This window comes from Equus quagga, chromosome 2 (genome assembly GCF_021613505.1).
Source record: "Equus quagga isolate Etosha38 chromosome 2, UCLA_HA_Equagga_1.0, whole genome shotgun sequence".
NCBI classification, from domain to species: Eukaryota; Metazoa; Chordata; class Mammalia; order Perissodactyla; family Equidae; genus Equus; species Equus quagga.
Genome location: NC_060268.1, coordinates 50,951,622 through 50,971,439, shown reverse-complemented (window position 1 = coordinate 50,971,439; position 19,818 = coordinate 50,951,622). Strand labels below are relative to the sequence as shown.

The window sequence follows — 19,818 nt, the reverse complement described above, 5'->3', positions numbered from 1 at the left end:
AACGTTTGTTAATTTATTTATTTATTTATTTTTTATAGTAGCCATCCTTATGGCTGTGAGGTGACATATCTTTTTTTTTAGCCTGTGGACGTCCAGTTGCTTTAGCACCATCTGTTGAAAATATGTGTTTTCTCCATTGAATTGCATTTGTACTTTTGTTAAAAGTCAATTGAGCATATTTGAATGGGTCTGTGTCTAGGTGGTCTCTTCTGTTTCATTGATCTATGTGTCTATCACTCTGTCAGTATGGTAATACCAGCTTCGTAAAATGAATGGGAAGTTTTCCCTTCTCTTCTATTTTCTGGAAAAGATTCTGTAGAATTGGTGTTAGTTTAGTTCTTAAATATTTGGTAGAATTCTCTAGCATTTTTGAGCATTTACATTTAATTCTAAAGTTTTGTTAGTCTTGTGTCAATGTAATGAAAGTGAAAGCATGAATCACAAACTGAGAGAAGATAGTTGCAACACAACTGAAAGAAGATTAGTATTCTAAATATATAAAGAAGTCCTACAGATTACTAAGAAAGAGAAACAAGCAAACAGAAATTTGGGCAAAAAAACATAATCAGGCATTTCATAAAAAGGAAATGTTTAAAAAAAGAAAACCCACTAAAATGTGCTCAGACTTGTTAGTTCTCAGAGGAAGGCAACTCAAGACAGTCTTTTTGTACCCACCAGATGGGCAAAAATTAAATTCTTCCTACTACTGGCACTTATAACTGTCTACCCTGAATATTGTAAATGTCACCTTCATTTTATGTATTCTCTTCTTTGATCCTGTAGGAGGAACATTTAATCCAGATTAGGGTTTTGGAGAGATCACAGAATATTTTTTGCAGTGTGTTCTTTGTTTTACCACTTACACTCTCCATAAGCCATAGAAAAATCTCTCCTTAGAGGAAATAACTCTCTTTTTGCTTTTGTTGTCTAAATTGGCACCCATTTATGTTTTTAGATCCCTTTTGGTTCTAGACAATGTGGTTATTTTAGATGTTTCTATGTACATTAATTATTCCAGTTGCTTGGTTACTTCTTTAAACTTTGTGCTGTGAAGTTCACAAAGTTCTTAAACCTGCTTAGTTTCAACTGCAGTAGCTTTAGAATCAGATGAGTTTTTCCCCTCACTTCCATTTCATTTCATAAAAGTTTCTTTCTTGGTCTGCAGGAGCATAAGACCAAAATAAGATTTTTTGTGTGGGGGATTTTAATTAAATCTTGTATTTCGTAGCCATTATTACTTGATTGTAGGAATAGGGAGGTGTTATAGCTCTACAGACAGATCATTACCTTTTGTACTTAGCCAAATCAAAAAAGTGTCCCTGATAATTTAGGCCTTAGAGTTTATGTTAGAATTATTTTTAAGAACTAGACCTTCAAAGCCTAGCCCAGCAGTATACTCTTTCCTTAAGCCCTTGCCGATACTCTAACATTGATTCTCCCTGGGGTTGTGGAATTAGTCTTACCTGTGCATCTAGATCATCATTTTCTAACTTGGGATACTAGTTCCTCAAGATAAATCCATGAGAATAAATTTTCTTCATTACATTAGTTGGGAAATGCTGCATACTATAGCCCTCTTTCTAACCCTCTCTCAAATGGACACAGTGCATATTAGCACATTAAGGTCCGTAAACAGTCCTGTATTAGAAGGATGGGGCAACCTAGAATATGTTTAATTTTATTTAACTCAGCAATTCCTAAATTTACTTGAATATTGGCCACTTTTTCCATGTTATACTTATTTATTTATATTAGGAGGAACACTCCTCACAAAATGCAACTAGAATATTAGCACTATGTCACTAATGTATATTAACCTTGCAGTTCTCTTTTCCAGATGGTCAAATGAGTGGCCTCTAACATTTTCATACTTAATACTTAACAGCTATCTTCTGCCTGTGTTATGCTATAATCCCTTAGTGACTACAATACATAAATGCTTTATCCTCTGTGCCTGTGAGTCTTGGTTTCAAGGGAAGGACAATGGGATATTAGCTTAGTGACTTCTTTTTAGAGGGCAGATGTTGGGATACTGATTACTATCCTAGTAAAATCTAGAAAGGAATTATTCTGCATGTTGTCATGATTGAAGGCAGTTTATTCAAGAGATTTGCAGTTTTATATACTTTTAAAGGAGTAAATCCTACAATTAAAGAGTAACAGTTGACTGTTTTGTTTCTGCATGTTCACCTCTGAAGCAGTCGTCAAACTTACTTATATTCTTTTGAGTATAACCCGTGAGACATACTGTGCCATAGACCTACACTGTCGAGTACACTAGTCATTAGCTACATGTGGCTATTGAGCACTTGAAATGTGGCTAAATCATTCTGAGATATATTAAGTATAAAATACAGACTGGATTTCAAAGACTTAGTATGAAAAAAGGATCTAAAATATTTCAGTAATTTCTATACTGATTACATATTGAAGTAGTAGTATTTTTGATGTATAAGTAAAATATTTAAAATTAATTTCATCTATTTTTTAGTACTTAATTTGACTACTAGATAATTTAAGATTATTTATGTGGCTTGTATTATGTTTCTGTTGAACAGTGAGACTGTGTACACTTCCTCCATGAGTTGACAAGTCTCGGAGGCTGAACCTCATTATTTAGGTTTTTATAAAGCTTTCTGGCTCAGGGAAGAATTCTGGCTTGGTTTGGTTTTTGAAAACTTTTGGCTTGAGATCAGATGATCCTTCATCCCATAAGTCTCTTTGAAATATCCCAAGAAGACATTACTACCAGACCTTCCTATGTGGAATCATGCTTCAGGCACAGGGAGAAAGATGAAAACATTAGACCTTTCTAACTGTCATTAAAAAATTATTTTACCTGTTTTCATTGATAACTATTCTACCTTTAAAATGTGTCAGTGTTAGTATCTTCCTCTACAGCATCATTTGAACATTAAGTATTCTTTGATCTCCTTAGATAGCCTTCTACTTTATAGATTAGAACGTTTTTAGGTCAGGCTGCTCACTTTTGGTTCCTTCTTTGCTTTTTGGGAGAGAATTTTAGTATTAACTATCAAATTGGTTTTCATGTATTTTGCCTTTCATTATGACAAAAGTCTTATGATTCTTGGAGTCAAATGGTGGATGATAGGATATTGAATCTGGTGGCTTCATTTTTTGGAACAGATCTTGGAATACTGCACTCTAGAAAAACTCTAGAAAAACTCTAAAAAAACTAAGAAAAAACTCTAGAAAAGAGTAGTAAGTCATGTCTCAAGAGTGAAGGCAGTATATACAAGAGTCATTTCAACTACGGTTTTAAGAAATATTCTTGCAACAGTTTATATGAGACATTAATGTAGTTTCTAATCTGCACATGAAACATCATTGCCTGAGTCTGCTATCTTAGAGGAAATCTCCTATCTTAGAGGAAATCTTATTTTAACTTTGGTCCTCTACAGCCATTCCCACTTTGATTTCCTTCTTTTAGAATCTCAGTTAAGTATCTAATAATGAATACCATAGGTTGGTTTAATACTTTTTAGTTTAAAAAGACTTACATATATGTCACCTATTGGTGACACCTAAGATACACATCCAAAGAAAATGAGGCCACTTACCTTTATCTTTTTTTTTTTAAGATTTTATTTTTTCCTATTTCTCCCCAAAGCCCCCTGGTACATAGTTGTATATTCTTCATTGTGGGTCTTTCTAGTTGTGGCATGAGGGACGCTGCCTCAGCGTGGCTCGACGAGCAGTGCCATGTCCACGCCCAGGATTCGAACCAAGGAAACACTGGGGCCGCCTGCAGCGGAGTGCGCAAACTTAACCGCTTGGCCACGGGGCTAGCCCCTGCTTACCTTTATCTTGATGTTTTTTTCAATTTAAAGATCTGCCTTATCTCTGATCCGGCTTTCTTCTAATGTAACATAAGAAGATACCAAGCTGCATGGCTGTATAACTCTTTTTCTGAGCAATGCAGTATGGGAAGAAGAGTAATATTCCCCACTGGGCTATCCACATGATTCTCTCCTGCCCCATGTTTTAGTTTGTTTTTTAAAGTTTTATATGTTTGTTATAAAAATTCAAATAAGAACAAAGGTGTAAAACACTTTTTTAAGCTTTGAAAAGGAAGTAAAACCTCCCCAAATCTCATTTCTCAAAGAAGACAATCATTCTTATAGATGGGTCTCTATGTGCATGCACCTGCCTTATGTTTCATTATTTTTATGAGCATTGTTACCTGTTTGTAGACCAGGTTAATTTGCCTGTATTTGGAACCTGAGGCTGCCTCTGCAGCCCAGCACTAGAGGGCATTGAAGCCCTGCAAAGAGTATATGACTTGGGAGCTAGCCAAAACCTTCATCCAGCTCACTTACTGGCAATACCTAATGTTTTTTGGAGAAAGAAGTTCCTAAATGATGAGACTAGGGCAGAATTGTTCTTCTTAATTAGAATCCTAGTGTAAAATAGAGGCATGATTATCAGGTGTAATAGTCGCATTTTTACTGATAATGGGGCCAAATAAAATGTGTGACCTTGCACAAGTCATTTAACCTTTTTGATCCTCAGTTTCCTCACTGTAAATGAAAAGGTTAGGCTAGATTTAGTTTCATTTAACGTTTACTAAGAATCTGTTACTTTCTTGTTATCGCGATAGGGCTTTTTTATAAACCGTCTTGTACAACTTTTGGAGGAGGTGTTACATACCTCAAGAAAAAAACGGTTCATCTAAGTAAAGATATACAGCTAATAGTGGCAGAATTGGAATTCTTTCTTTCGAAAACCATGTTTTCTTCCTGCTACATATACCATAGTGTTTCCTACTAGATAAATTTATTTTAAGGGTTCTTTTTAACTTTAAAAAGAGTATTGTGTGGGCAAGTGCTTTCCTATTATTTGACTGCACATTTGAATCCTATTGACTCTTTGAACTCTTATTGTCAACGTGAAAGTCTGTTTGCATTGAAAAAAACTGAGCAAGTACATAGAGACTAAAGAGAACAGTCAAATTTGTTCAGTACCCTGCCTTCCCAAAGTATTTTCACAGTCCATTTAGGCCAGATTTTAGTGATAAAATTCAACATTTGGTGCACCCAGCAATAATGTAATGAAAGATGCCTACATGTGGAAGAACAGCCAAAAAAGGAAAATAACTCATTAGAAAGTTTTTATAAAAATAGTCATTGTAGTCTAAACTTTGGAATACCACTAACATACTTTTTGGTGTTGCTCAATGGCTGTTTAGTAAACATTGGTTAACAGGAACTCAGTAGATAGTGGTTATAGTGGATGAATCTCTGATTCTTAGTTTTCTATATAACCTTCTCTTACAGAGTTTAAGCCCTTCATAGTTTTAATCAACATCAGAAGGTTTTTAGGTTTCAAACTAGTCTCTTAACTGTAGGACCTACATGGTTGAAGTGCTTTTCTTTTGAAAAGGATTTGCTAAGCACTCCCACTTTCTAAACTTTTTGTGTTGAAAAATTTCAGTTGTATACAAAAGGGGAGAAAAAATAGTGAACCCTCGTGTCATTATTCAGGTTCAAGAACGTCTCATAGCTAATCTTATTTCTGTATAACCCCATCTGTAACCCCCCATAGACTATTTGAAGGAAATCCCAGGTATCATATGATTTCATCTATAAATAAATATAGCTAGGTGATTAACCCACACACACACAAATAGAAATTCCTTAGTATCTGCATGCATACAATCAGTACTCAAGTTTCCGTGTCTCATTTTTTTTTCTTTACAGTTTGTTTGAATCAGTATTCATACATTACTGTTGGTTGATGTCTCTTAATCTGTAGGTCTTCTTTTAAAATTTTTCTTGTTATCTTTTATTTGTTGAAGAAGCTGGATTATTTGTCCTCTGGAGTTTCCCACAGTTTGAGTTTTACTGATTTCATTCCCATGCTGCTATTTAGCATATTTCTTTTCCTTTCTGTTTCTCTGTTTAGCATATGCTTCCCCTCCATTTCTTTAATAGTGGAAGTTAGATGTAGATATGGTTCACTATGTAGACGTAGTTCAGTATTTTGGCAAGAATACTTCATAGGTGGTGTTGTGTACCTCCATCAGAAGACTGAGCCCCTTTTTACTCTTGTGGAACATACTTCCTTGACTGTTTCTGAGCTATACTTCATAATGTTGCTCTAGGGAGCTATTTTTCTGTTGAGGGCCACTGAGGCAAAAGTCATTCTAGGTTCCGTTCTTCTCTTCCTTTGTTTTCAGTTGTGCCCTGGCCCTCCTGCCCCCACCTCCCATTAGACCCTCAGGTTAGGGATTGTTGGCAAGAGACTATCCACCCACCTGTTGTATATGTTCCTGGATTATTTATTTAAGGATATAGAGGCCAAATGACTATTCCGAATAGTAGTAAATGCAGCCTATCTTTAAACGGCTTTTCCGATCTCTAGGTTTCCTGTGGTGCATATAGCCACCTTTCCTGCAGCAAAAATTCCGATGGTGTTCCGATATCAAATTATTGGTATATCTTTGTCCTTTATACCTATGTTTTCATGAACATTCTGGAAAGACTTAACATAATAATCAAATAATATTTACAAAACATCACAGTTTTCTGAATTTCGAACAAATTCAGTATCACCAAGGCCATATTCTCATCTTGGGAGAGAGAAAGCAGAGTCACTACCTAGTTACGCATGAGCAATGTCTGCCTTCTGTATTCCAGAGTTCTGGAAAGCCTATCTTCCTGCAGTCCACCCCTGAATCCGTTTTAATGCCCTTTGACTTGTATAGTTCTGATTCTTAGTTTGTGCCAAGGACCACGATCGGAGTACTTTCCCACAATCCCATCCCTAACTTACCTCCCTTTCTCGCCCTTCTCTTCCCTTCATCCCTCCTTTTACCAGTCACACATTTGTAATTGCCTAATGTGTACAGCAAAAATGCTATGCTTAGGAAACAGATTAACAAGACGTAGGCTTTGTCTATAAGGGAAAGGATAGACCACTGGGACCTTTAGTTATCTACATAAAAAAATAAAACCCTCAAATCACACACAGAATCCAGGGAAACTCAACCCCCAAATGTGAAAAGCAAACATTTAGAAGAAAATAAATTTGTGACCTCATGATAAGGAAGAATTTTTAAAAACAAGGTAACAAAAGCACTTCTCATAAAGAAAAACATTAGTAAATTTGACTATATTAAAAGCTTTCTGTAAAACAGTGAACACCATTAAAAAAAAGCAGATAAGATATTTATAATTCAAATAATTGGCAAAAGATTAATATGCAAAGTATAAAGAGGACTCTTATAAGTAAATAATAATAATAAAGGCAAACAACCAAGTATAAAAATGGGTAAAGGATGTGGTATGAGTAGGCAGTTCACGGAAGAAAACTTAGTGGTCAATAAACTTGTAAAGATGTTCACCCTCAGTAACAGAGGAATGCATATTAAAATATTTCACATACAGCAAATTGGCAAAAGTCTTTCATTACCAGATTTTGGAGAGGATAGAAAGAAATCATTCTCGTACACAGCTGATGGAGTATACTTTGAAAGGCAATTTAATAATCATTTAGAAAGTTAAAGATCAACATAACAGAATTCTCGTGCAAGGTTTCTGTATGTGTCTTTCTGTCTGAGAAATAATCTTACAATGTGTATAGCAGGATCTATTTGTCAAATGTTTGTCGCAGTATTGTGGGTTACAGTATAGCACTGGAAACACCTTACCCTAAGAGTCCTTGAGTGAAAGAATGTATAAATAAAAAGTGGTATGTTCAAATAATGGCATACTATGTGTATTAGTTTGCTTCTGTAATAAAGTACCACGTAGTAGGTGAGATAAACAACAGAAATTTATTTTCTCACAGTTCTGGAGGCTAGAAGTCCAAAATCAAGCTGTCAGCAGGGTTGATTGCTTCTGAGGGGTGTGAAGAAGGATCTCTTCAGGTTGCTTTCCTCGGCTTATTGATGGCCTTCTCCCCGTGTCTCTTTACATCATCTTCCCTCTATGTCTGTCTCTGTGCACATTTCCCCTTTTTATAAGCACACCAATCATGCTGCATTAGTGCCCACTCAGATGACTAATTCATTCACTTTATATTGATTTGCCTCTGTAAAGACACTATCCCCAAACACAGTCACATTCTGAAGTACTGAGGATTAGGACTTCAACTTGTGAATTTTGGGGTGGGAGGGACACAATGCAACCCATGACACTATGTAACAGTTAAAATGGATAAACTAGAATCAAAAAGTAGGTAAACTTCAGGGGCCGGCTCCGTGGCCGAGTGGTTAAGTTCGTGTGCTCCGCTGCGGCGGCCCAGGGTTCGGATCCTGGGCGCGGACATGGCACCGCTCGTCAGGCCATGTTGAGGCGGCGTTCCACATCCCACAACTAGAAGAACCTGCAACTAAGATATACAACTATGTATCAGGGGGGTTTGGGAAATAAAGCAGGAAAAAAAAAAAAAAGATTGGCAACAGTTGTTAGCCCAGGTGCCAATCCTTAAAAAAAAAAAAAAAGGGGGAGATTGGCAACAGTTGTTAGCCTAGGTGCCAATCTTTATATACAAAAAAAAAAAAAGTAGGTAAACTTCTTCTAGGCCTGTTAAATAAAAGGAAAAAAAAGGTAGAGTGATATATACATCATCTCCATGTCTATAAAGTGAACAAAACTGCTTTCTATTGTTTCTGGATATACTCAGCATTTGTAGTAAAAATATAAGCATTCCTGGGAGTGGTAAACAGCAGCTTCTGAATAGTGGTCACCACTGAGAAAAGAATGGTGAAATGAGATTGGAAAAGGGCCCATTAGGGCTTCAGATTTATCTGTAAAGTTTTCTCCCTTAAAGGACAAAAAGGCAAAATGTTCAGATTTGTTCAAACTGGCAGGCAGGCACATGAGTGTTACATTATTCTTTATAACTTTCCTATATACTTGCAACTTGGTAACTTAAAAAATAAAAGAAAATATTAACTCAATGAATGGAATAATGTCACTAAGAAAAATTGAAAGTTTAATTTTAATAATACGATCAATATAATTAAATACTGGACCAGCCCAGTAGCACAATGGTTAAGTGCGCCTGTTCTGCTTCAGCAGCCTGGGTTCGTGGGTTCGGATCCCGGGTGTGTACGTGGCACCACTTGGCAAGCCATGCTGTGGTAGGCATCCCACATATAAAGTAGAGGAAGATGGCACAGATGTTAGCTAACGGCCAGTCTTCCTCAGCAAAAAGAGGAGGATTGGCAGCAGATGTTAGCTCAGGGCTGATCTTCCTCAAAAAAAAAAATAGTAAGCAAAAGTTACCTTGTGATATAGTTAATTCTTCTGGTTGGAATTAGTTTTAATGTTTAGAGTTTTATGGTAAAATTAACAAACACGTAATATCCTGTGTGAAAAGCAAGAAAGCAAGGAATTCAATTTTTATACCTAAAGAAGTTTGAACTTTTGAAATGACTCATTTGAAGAGCATTGTGTTAGGTATATTAGGTAACTTCTCATGTGTAACAGTGGCTCTCAACTAGGACATATGGTAATATGGGGGGCATTTTTGGTTGTTGGAATGTCTGCTGACATTTAGTGGTAGCATCTAGTAATGCCAAACATCCTATAAGGCATCGGAAAGACTTGTTCAGTAAAGGAGGATGCCAATAAATGTCAGTGCCCTAGTGGGAAACATCGGTCTACAGGCTCATTTCCTTTCAAAGCAGATTGCCCACAGGTTCATAAGATCAGGCAGGAACTGTGAACAGTGACTATTTTAAAAGCATTTTGGTCTAAAAAGAAACAGGAATGGTATTTTGTTGATTAGGCACTGTTAGTATCAAAATGAATTTTTCTTAGTTTTGTGATCACAATTCTTTTTTTTTTTTGAGGTCAAATTTACATAACATAAAAATATTTTTCCTGTTGCTGAAAAAGTTTTCTTAACTTGGAGTAATGGTGAAAAAATAATTATAAGTTAATTCCAAATTTATCCATAGATAATCCCAATTCTTGTTTGATAACTTTGAGATTTTTTCATTTAAATTTTTAATATATTTGATTTAATTTTCGTTTTTGATTAAAGTTTTAGATGCTCCTAGTTTAATGGGTCAAAAAAGATCTTACAAGACTTACTAGGAAGAACCACAGTTTCCTAACTACTAATTGTTAGAGAGAAAGCCAAGTGGCATAAATACCTCCTATCTCTTTTTTGCTCTCTTTATCTCTTTCCAGTGATTAATGTCGGCCCACTGGAAACCAGAGGGAAAGGGAGCCATATAGATACAATGCATAAAGCATTTGGTTCTTGCAAAGGTTGGGAAGTGGATCTGGAAGGGCAAACAGAAAATATCCAGTCCAGTAGTTTTAATTTCTAAGACGTTACTTTTTAGCTCTCTGAATGTTTTTAAAAGTATATATAGTATCCAATTTTTGGTTTTTACCTTAGCGAAGATTTAAAATTTTTTTCTTCTTCTTACATGGTCGTACTTCTTCCAAGCAGGGTCTCTTGCCCCCTTTTTAAGGGGAATGTTCTATCTTTCGTATTAGAGATGTATACCCATCTGAGTATATATAAGAGTGAGGCACAAAGCACTGATAGGAAGCTCCGCAGGTAGACGGGCCTTCTGCTTTCTGATTCACTAGGTCTTGGGTGGGGCCCACAAATTTACGCTTTTAATCATCTGCACTCGTTCTAGGTGATGCTAGTCCGGGAATTATATTTTAAGAACCACTTTATTAGGGAGTGCTCTTGTGATTCACATCTATGGAAGGAATGGACAGGAAGGAAGCAGAGGGAAAGTTAAGCTGCAGTGCTGGAGAGCTCTGAAGCTAGAATGACCCATCATAATTGTCCCAAGTTGAGACTAGGACCTGGGCCTTTATTCCCCTATGTTGATCAGCCTCTGGATGTGGGCTGTCGTGGGACGATGTGGCCTTGGGGAGTGAAGTTTTCTTCAGCATAGGCAGTCCCCACAGGGGGCTGACAACTGAGGGATTTCTGCCAGAAGCTCTCCTAGCAGCTGGGGGATAGTCCTTTTTTCCTGCAAAGGGGAAAAGGGACAGTGTATTACAGAATCCATATATCTCCTACCCAGTCAACTCCTCACCCCTATGCTGAGTCAACCACTTTTTCTAATTTTTCTTTCACCATAGACTAATTTTGCCTATTGTAGAACTTCATATAAGTGGAGTCATAAAGAATGAACTTTTCTCGGTGGTGTCTTTGGCTCAGTATAATGACCACTAGGTTCATCCATGTCTCTTATGTATCAGAAGTTTGTTGTTGTTTTTATTGCTAAGTAGTATTCTGTTCTGTGAATATATTACGTCTTTCTCCATTCTTATGTTGACTGCCATTTGTATTGTTTCCTTTTTGGTCCTATTGTCACTAAAGATTCTATGAATATTCCTGTACACACCTATTTTGTAGACCCACAGTTTTATTTCTTTTGGATAAATACCTAAGAGTAGAATTGCTATGTTATAGGATAGGTTTATATTTAACTACTAAATTTTTCCAAAGTGGTTTTACCTTTTTTATTTCTACCAGAAATGTATGACAATTATGGTTGCTCCAAATTCTTGCTGACTTTTGGTGTTTTCAGTGTTTTTGATTTAGCCATTCCTAGTAAGAATGTAATAGGATATTGTTGTGATTTTGACTTGCATATTCTTATGACTAATGATGTTGAACATTTTGCATGTGCTTAGTGGACATTTGTATATCCTTTCCTTGTGAACTGTCTATTCTAGTTGTTTGCTGATGTATTAAATGGGTTAACCCCTATCTTTATTATTGAATTGTAGGGATTCACTATATATGCTGGGCACAAATCTTTTGTCAAATATGTGTTTTGCAGGTGATTTCTTTTGGTTGATGGCTTGTTTATTTTCTTTTTCTTTTTCTTTTTTTTTTTTTTTAAAGACTGGCACCTGAGCTACCGTCTGTTGCCAGTGTGTTTTTTTTCTTTTTTTTCCCTTCTTCTCCCTGAAGCCCCCCAGAGCATAGTTGTATGTTCTAGTTGTAGGTCCTTCTGGCTCTGCTATGTGGCATGCTGCCTCAGTATAGCCTGAGTGGTGCTAGGTCCGCACCCAGGACCCAAATCTGGGAAACCCTGGGCTGCCGAAGTGGAGCACGAGAACTTAACCACTCGGCCATGGGGCTGGCCCCTTGTTTATTTTCTTAATTGATGTCTTTTGATGAATAGAAGTTGATTTTTATTTTGATGGAGTCTAATTTATTTATTTTTCAATAATGATTATTGCTTCTGCACCCTAAGGCATCTCTGTATATTCTCAGGTCATGATATTCTCCTGTGATTTTTCTCTAGGTACTTTATAATTTAAGCTTTTATGGTTAATTTTGTGATCCAACTCAGATTTTTCCATAGAAAGAGGTATGTTCATTTGCTTATAGATATATCCAGTTATTCCATCAGCCTTTGTTGAAGGGATTTTCCTTTATCCCTTGAATTGCTTTGGTACCTCTGTTGCAAATCAGTTGACTATATAGAAGTAAGCTATCATTCATACATCACTTTTTAAGTTATGTTACTCTGGCTGCCTTCAAGATTTGCTTTTCATCTTTATGTTTTCATCTACTATGTGTGGTTTTCTTTATAATTGTGCTGTTTAGAGTTTGCTGAGCTTCTTGGATATTTAAGTATGTGTTTTTTCACAAAATCGGGGGAAATTTTGGCCATTTATCTTATATTTTTCTCTCATTATTTTTCCTCTTTAATTGTACATAGTTAGACCACTTGATATTATCTTAAAAATCTCTGAAGATCTGTTTATTATTCTGAAAATGTTTTTATTTCTCCTTTAGATTCAGTAAGATCTACTGACTTATTTTCCATTTTAGTGACCCTTTTTCTGCTTTATCTGATATCCTGTTAAGGTAATCCAGTGAATTTTCCATTTCATATATTCAAGAATTTTCATTTGGTTCTTTTTCATAGCTTCCATTTCTCAACTGAGATTCCTCCCGTTTGTGTGTTTATGATGACCATATTTTCCTTTAAATACTTGAACATATTTATAATACTTACTTTGAAGTCCTTGTCTGCTAATTCTAACATCTGGATCATTCAGGATTTGATTTCTATGAGCTGCTTTTTTTCTTGACTCTGGGTCTCTTTTTCCTGTTTCTTCATTCCAGTAAATTCTGCTTGTGTAGTGGGCATTGTGGGTGATATGTTGTAGACTCTAGATTCTGTTATTTTTCTTGGATGAGTGTTGATTTTTTTTTTTGTCCTGGTAGACAGTTAACATGGCTGGATTCATACTCCATCTTATCTCTCCTGTGATAGGCAGCAGCAGAAGTCTCAACGCAGATCTTTCCACTTTCCAGCTGTTGCTTTTTGCTGGAAACCTTGGAGTCTTCCTCACACAGAGGTCATCCAAATATTTGGGCATAGTTTGTACAGAAATTTTGCAGCACCTTATTTTCTGGGACTTCATCTTCACTTTACAGTGACTCGGGCAGCCCTAGACTGTCCTCTGTCTCCTCAGCTGGCAAGATAGCAGATTTCTGCCTCAGTCCCCAGTGATCATTGCTGCATGGGCGGATAAGTGCCCTCAGGAGACAGCCTTATAAGTACAGATCCTGCCCAGTGCCATTCTGTTTTAAGGATGTCTTCCCTCCAGTTGTTACCTGCTTTAGGTCACTGTCTTTCACCTTAATGTTTGTTTTTATATTTTGTCTACAATATATAATTGTTATGTGTAGGAAGATTACTCTAATATAAGTTACCTTGTCATTATTTGAAGCAGAACGTTGCAATGTTGAAGCGTTATTTTATTATAATTGAGTCAATCAAAACATCCAATATTCAAGGAATATTTTAGGAAATTATAAAACACCCACTAAATGGGATATTATAATATGTTAAAATTTTGAAACAAAATTTGCAAACAGAACAAGGGTGTCTGCTGTCACTGCAACTTTTCACCATTAGACTAGAGATTTTGGCCAAAGTAATTAGATAAGAAAGGGGTGGGGCAGGCATAAAGATTGGAAAGGAAGAAAAAATTTTTTCATTAGTTGTAAGTGGAATTATTATTTACAAGAGAATCTGCATACTATTAGAACTAATAAGAGTTCAGAAAGGCTGCTGGATATAAGGTCAGCGTAGAAAACCAAGAGTTTTTCTGCACATCTGCAAAATTAGTAGAAAACAGTAGGAAAAAAAAGGTACAGTTCACAATACCATCTATAAGCTACCTAAGACTCTCTGTAACAAAAGATACAGAAAAATTACAAGACATTTTTAAGGACAGACAAAATTAATCCAGATTATTGGTCAGTTCCCTCAGTCCAATCTATAACATCAGTATAGTTCAATGTAAATCTTAGCAGGACTTTTGTGAATTGAAAAAAACTGAAAAATTCACCTGGAAGATTAAACATCCAAGACTGTTCTGAAATGGTCAAAGAGGGTCATGTAATCAAATAACTAGACCTAATTTTTAAAGCACTAATAATTCAAATTGTGATGTTGGCTTCGGGATAGTTGATTAATAAAACAGAAAAAAAGCCAGAAACAGACTCAAGCATGCATGGAAACTTGGCACAATGAAATGGGGAACAATTGGCTTACCAGATAGAAAGAATATCTATGTTACACCATAGCATACCCAAGAATAAATTCTAATTAGAATAAAGATCAAAATTGTAAAAGCTAACTTCAGAAATTTTAGAATGAAATATAGAATGTCTTTAAAACCTTAGCTAGATAGGATTTCTTAAGACAAAAAACACATCATAAAGGAAAACAATCAAAATTTAAATTTTCATAAGCTATCATTAAAATACATCATTAACAAAGTAAGTATATGTAACAAAGAATTAGTATCCAGAATATATAAAGAACAAATTACAACCATTTAATAAGAAATAGTCAACTCCACTTAAAAATGGGTAAAGAATGTGAACCAGCAGTTTACAGAGGAGAAAACCCATATGGCCAATAAGCAGGTGAAAAGGTACACAACATTGCTAGTAATTGGGAAAAAGACATTAAAAAAAACATTTTATATCCATTAGAATGACAAGTTTTTAATATGTGTATTATGTATATCATGTGTAAAAGGCATATATATATATTTGTGCAAGGTAATAGGAAAATAGGGACTATCGTATACTGCTGATGGGAATATAAATGGGTACAAGTGCTTGGGAGAAGAATTTGGTAATATATAATAAAATTGAAAGATATATCTATGAGCCCCAGAAAATTGACTTCTAGATTTATAACTGAGAAATGTTTTGCATGTGTATATCAGGAGACAAGTACAAAGACATTCATTGCAGTATTGTTTGTGGAAAAACTGCAAAGTATGTAATTGGCTTTCAATAGAGGAATGGATGAATAAATTTGATATATTCATCCAATGGAAGACTTTTCAGCAATTAAAATGAATAAACTTCATCTAAGTGCATCAACATGGATCTTGAGTGAGAGAAGACAATTGCAGAATATATACAATGTAATGTCATTTATATAAACATTTAAAAGCTTCACCAAACAACAATTAGGTTGCATATAGATATATGTCTAATACAAGTATTGAAGTATCAACTGGGAAGGTTACGTATCAGATTAATGATGGTTGTCTTTGGAAAACTAGGAGAGGGTATAAAACTAGACAGAAGAGCAAAGGAGACTTAAACTTCATCTGTATCCTATTATGTTTGTGTAAGTATGAAGTAAAGATAATCAAAGGGCTAGATTGATTGCCAAGGTTGATATCTAGCTCAGAAATGCTTTCATTTTACTTTATAAGTTTATTCTTTGAAAGGGCTGTCTTTTACATATACGTTTTAAAGATTTACCAAGTCGTTTGTAATGGGAAGACATAGCCATCCTATTTAGATATCTCATATGGCAGTCCGTTTCTGGTAGAAGGGGAGTATATTTAGATCTATGGTTTAAAAAATAATCACCTTTTTCAATTTCATATTAATTTCTCTAAAAACCCTTTCTTAAGTGGTCCCAGTCTTTCCAAAGAGTTTTCTTCATATGGGGGACTGAATGTGTTTTTTGTCATTTATTCATTCAACAGATTTTATTGAATACCTAACATATGCCAGTTGATAATTCAGCAGTGAGCAAAACCGACAAAGCCTGCTCTCATGGAGTTTAAATTCTAGTCGAGGAAGATAGCAAGTAGATAAGTAAATTAATAAAAATATAAAATGACTGGTGGTAAGTGAAATAATGAAAGTAAAGCAGAGTAAGAGGAATAGAGAGTGATGGAGAATATTTTGTATGGGAAGTCAAAGAAGAACTGTCTGTAAAAGTTAACATCGAGCAAAGTCATGAAGAAGGTCAACAGATAAGTTATATGGGAGAAGAGCCTTAGAGGCTCACAGAAAAACCCACTGTGGCAGGAGCTGAGTGAATGGGGAGAAGACTAGTAGGAGATGAGATTAGAAAGAGCAGAGGGCTGCATCTTGCAGGGTATTGTTGACCATATAAAGACTGAGGAGCAAAGGACTAATGTGGCTTGGACAAAGACTCTCTCTGGCCACTTTATTGGGAATAGTGCAGAGGGTTGGTGCTAGTCTGGTAAAGACAGAAGCAAGGAAACCAATTAGAAAGTGATTTTATCACTTTAGACAAGAAATGATGGTGGTTTAGACTAAGGTGGTGAGAAATGGTTGGATTCCTCACATATTACTTTCTAGCAGCAGTCTTAATTTGTAGATTACTCTCTTATCTCAGGGAAACTGTGGGAGTTACTAGGAAGAGAAAAATATAGCACACTTTAGCTGCTTGTGAGTGATAAGCTGTATAAATGATCCCAAAAGATTTAAAAACCTCAAAAAATCTGTGGAATTCTGGGGAGGGGATTTCAGTTCCTCTTACCTACAGGTATCATTTACTTTTCTTGCTCCTTTTGGTCATTCTGAACTTTGTGATTGAACTTAATACAGTCATGCTTTGTTCTTTAAAAAATGAAATTTGAAATCTCAGTACAGGTGCAAAGTTTTAAGGTTATTGATTACATTAACTAAAATGAGATTTAAATGCTGATTTTTACTTACTTTATAGATTAATTGAATAGCTATATACAAAGGTAAATAACCACTTTTCTTTTTTACCTTTGTTTGGCTCTAGACCCTTTTATGGAAGATAATTTGGTTTGTAACATCTTTTAAAGATTGTATATGAACTATCTCTAAACTTTTGCATGATTTCATTACATTTGCACTTGAACGTGTTATAACAAAATCCAAATGACAATTCAATTATTTTATACTGTCTTCATTTGTATTATATATTAATAGTTCACTTATACTCAGTTGTTCAGTTAAATTGATATATAGTGGCTTTATTTGTGTTATTTATTTCTAAATGTATTCTGCCCCTTCAATTTATTACCATATTGGTTAATCTTTATTATTACTTTTATATGAATGAAATCATACAGTGTTTGTCTTTCTTTGGCTTATTTTGCTTGACGTAGTACCCTTAAGATCCATCCATGTTGCAAATGGGACGATTTATCTTTTTTTTTATGGCTGAGTAGTATTCAATTCTGTATATACACTGCATACAATGCCTGATCTTAATAAGGAGTTTTACTTATTTTTTTCGTAGTAGGGGAGACTAATTACTGTATCTGTTTAAGAATATTTCAAATAATTAATAAATTTATCATTCTTAATAACCTAACTTTCTTTTTCTTTTAGCAAAACTATACAATCTAAAGTGGACTACATTTTGGTAAGTAAAATAATTAATCTTAAAGTTCTTTTGCAATAAGGATTTTACCACTATATAAAATATATTATTCTTGAATAAATACTTGTTTTAAATATAACCCAATTTTAGTGAGTAAAATTTGACATTTAATTACAGCCCTAGGGGTAAACTGTTTATAAGCTATCTAGATACCTTCCTATATCTCATCAATAATAACATCACAATCTGAGGTAATGGCATGTTTTTGAAATGTAACTGGCTTTTGCTAAAAATCACTTGAACGTTTAATAAAGGGGCTGTTTATTTTTGTGTTCTAATAACTCTGTAAGAATTTGTTTAAAGAAAGAAGATTTTGATGGGGTAGTTTTGTTGTGATAGCATATTTTTCATATTTGGGTTGCTAGACTTTAGGAATTAAAGCCACAATAAAAGTTTAAATTTAGATAGTACTTATAGAACTCTGAGAATTGGTTTAAATGAAAGCCTTTAAAAATGCTTCAAAGATTAGTTTTTATTGCTTTAATATACTTTTCATGTTTGGGTTGCTGGCCTTCAGGAATTAAAGCCACAACAGTAGTTTAAATTTAGATTGTATTTGTAGTTCCTTAAGTCGTCTCTTAAATATGTGAGGGAAGAAGCTTGCAGCTCTGGGGCCGCTGGAATAGTACTGACTTCCTTCATGAAATCTCTGCCACTGGAATACTCCCTAGGCTCTAGAACATTCAATGACTCTGTACTGTTAGATTTCCTGAAGTATCATTGTAGTTAGTCCTGTTTCTCTATTTGTGACATCAGAACTTTCTTATGTAGGTTTGGGTCTTCCTTATAAGCTAATTTTTTTGTGGGGGAGTCAGGTAGGGTCCTTAGTGTCTGGTGCTGAAACAGTATCTGATGTCTTTTTAGCTCATGATATTATTATTAGCTTATTGTATTATTAGCTTATTAGCTTCTAGGTAGGCAAATAAATAGTAGTAGTTCATAGGTGAAGAGGTACTTTGATCAATTCTCCTATGATTTTCTAAAGTAATAGTTGAGAGAGAGAACATTATGGGATCTTTTCCTTTCACTTACTCTTTATCTTCCTTTTTTTTTTTTGCCTCACACAATAACCCTCTGAAGTAGGTAATCTTGTTACCTCCCTTTTACAAATGAAGAAACTGATGCTTTTGCATTTACTTCAGAAAAATGATTGTTGAACACCTTCTGTCTGCCATTGCTAGATATAAGGCATACAAAATGAAAAGGATATACTTCTTGGCCTCAAGAAATTCAGTCTGTTGTCAGAATATATTCAAGAGTGCTCTTAAGTCCTAGGAAGGTGGTGGTTGGGAATGTAGGGGTGGTGTTGCCCCCAGCCATGAGAGCATTTCCTATCTCTCCCAACTCTCAGGAGTCTCATTGTTTATCACTCAGTAATTATTATATAATTGCTATGTACCAGACTCTGTTCTGGGTGTCAGAAAAGAAGACAGATACAATTCCTATCTAAGACCACCAGCTTTCTTTTCAGTACCTGAGATAAAGTTGGAGGATTATTCAGTTTTTTTCTTTTCATTGAGAAAATCGAGGCAGAAGACTGGTATAATTTATAAAATATGGCATTTATAAAAAGTACTAAGTAAGAACAAAAAGGTTTTTAAAAAATCAACAGTTCAGAAGTGTTTATGTTTTAGCGTAAGTTTTAAAGTTATGTATATTTGATGAACAAGATAGTAAGATCTCTATCCTTGTGAACCTTACATTTTATTGAGTGAGGTAGACATTAAATGAATGGTCAAATAAATAAACATTATAACTTTAGATAATGATAAATGCTACTTCAAAATTTTAAAGAGGCAAAAGACAGCAAGTGATGGTGGGTAGGGTAACCTAGATTGGGTGATCAGGAAAAGCCTCTTTGAGGAAATAACATTTGAAGGGAGACCTGAAAAAATAAGCCAGCTTTGTGTGATGTTCTGCCTGCCACACATACTAGGCAGAGGGAATAGTAAGTACAAAAATGCTGAATCAGGTGTGAGTTTGGGATATTTGAAGAACGCAAAGATTGAACCCAGTGTGCTGGAACTTATGGAGGGAGGAGAGAATGATAAGAGAAAGTTCAGGTAGGGCATGTTGTAGGGCGTATTTAGCCATGGTGAATAGTGTGGATTTCATTCTAAGTGCATGGAAAG

The 19,818-nt window shown here is 35.1% G+C and overlaps 1 protein-coding gene across 3 annotated transcripts in view; it reads left to right on the top strand.

Annotated features, from left to right (window-relative positions):
* RFX7 (regulatory factor X7) overlaps window positions 1–19,818 on the top strand; it is a 127,161-nt gene that overhangs the window by 30,723 nt on the left and 76,620 nt on the right. For all 3 annotated transcript variants that reach the window (XM_046653954.1, XM_046653952.1, XM_046653953.1), the window contains exon 3: window positions 17,635–17,668. In XM_046653954.1, coding sequence (XP_046509910.1) covers window positions 17,635–17,668 — 34 coding nt within the window. The remainder of the gene's footprint in view (window positions 1–17,634; window positions 17,669–19,818) is intronic.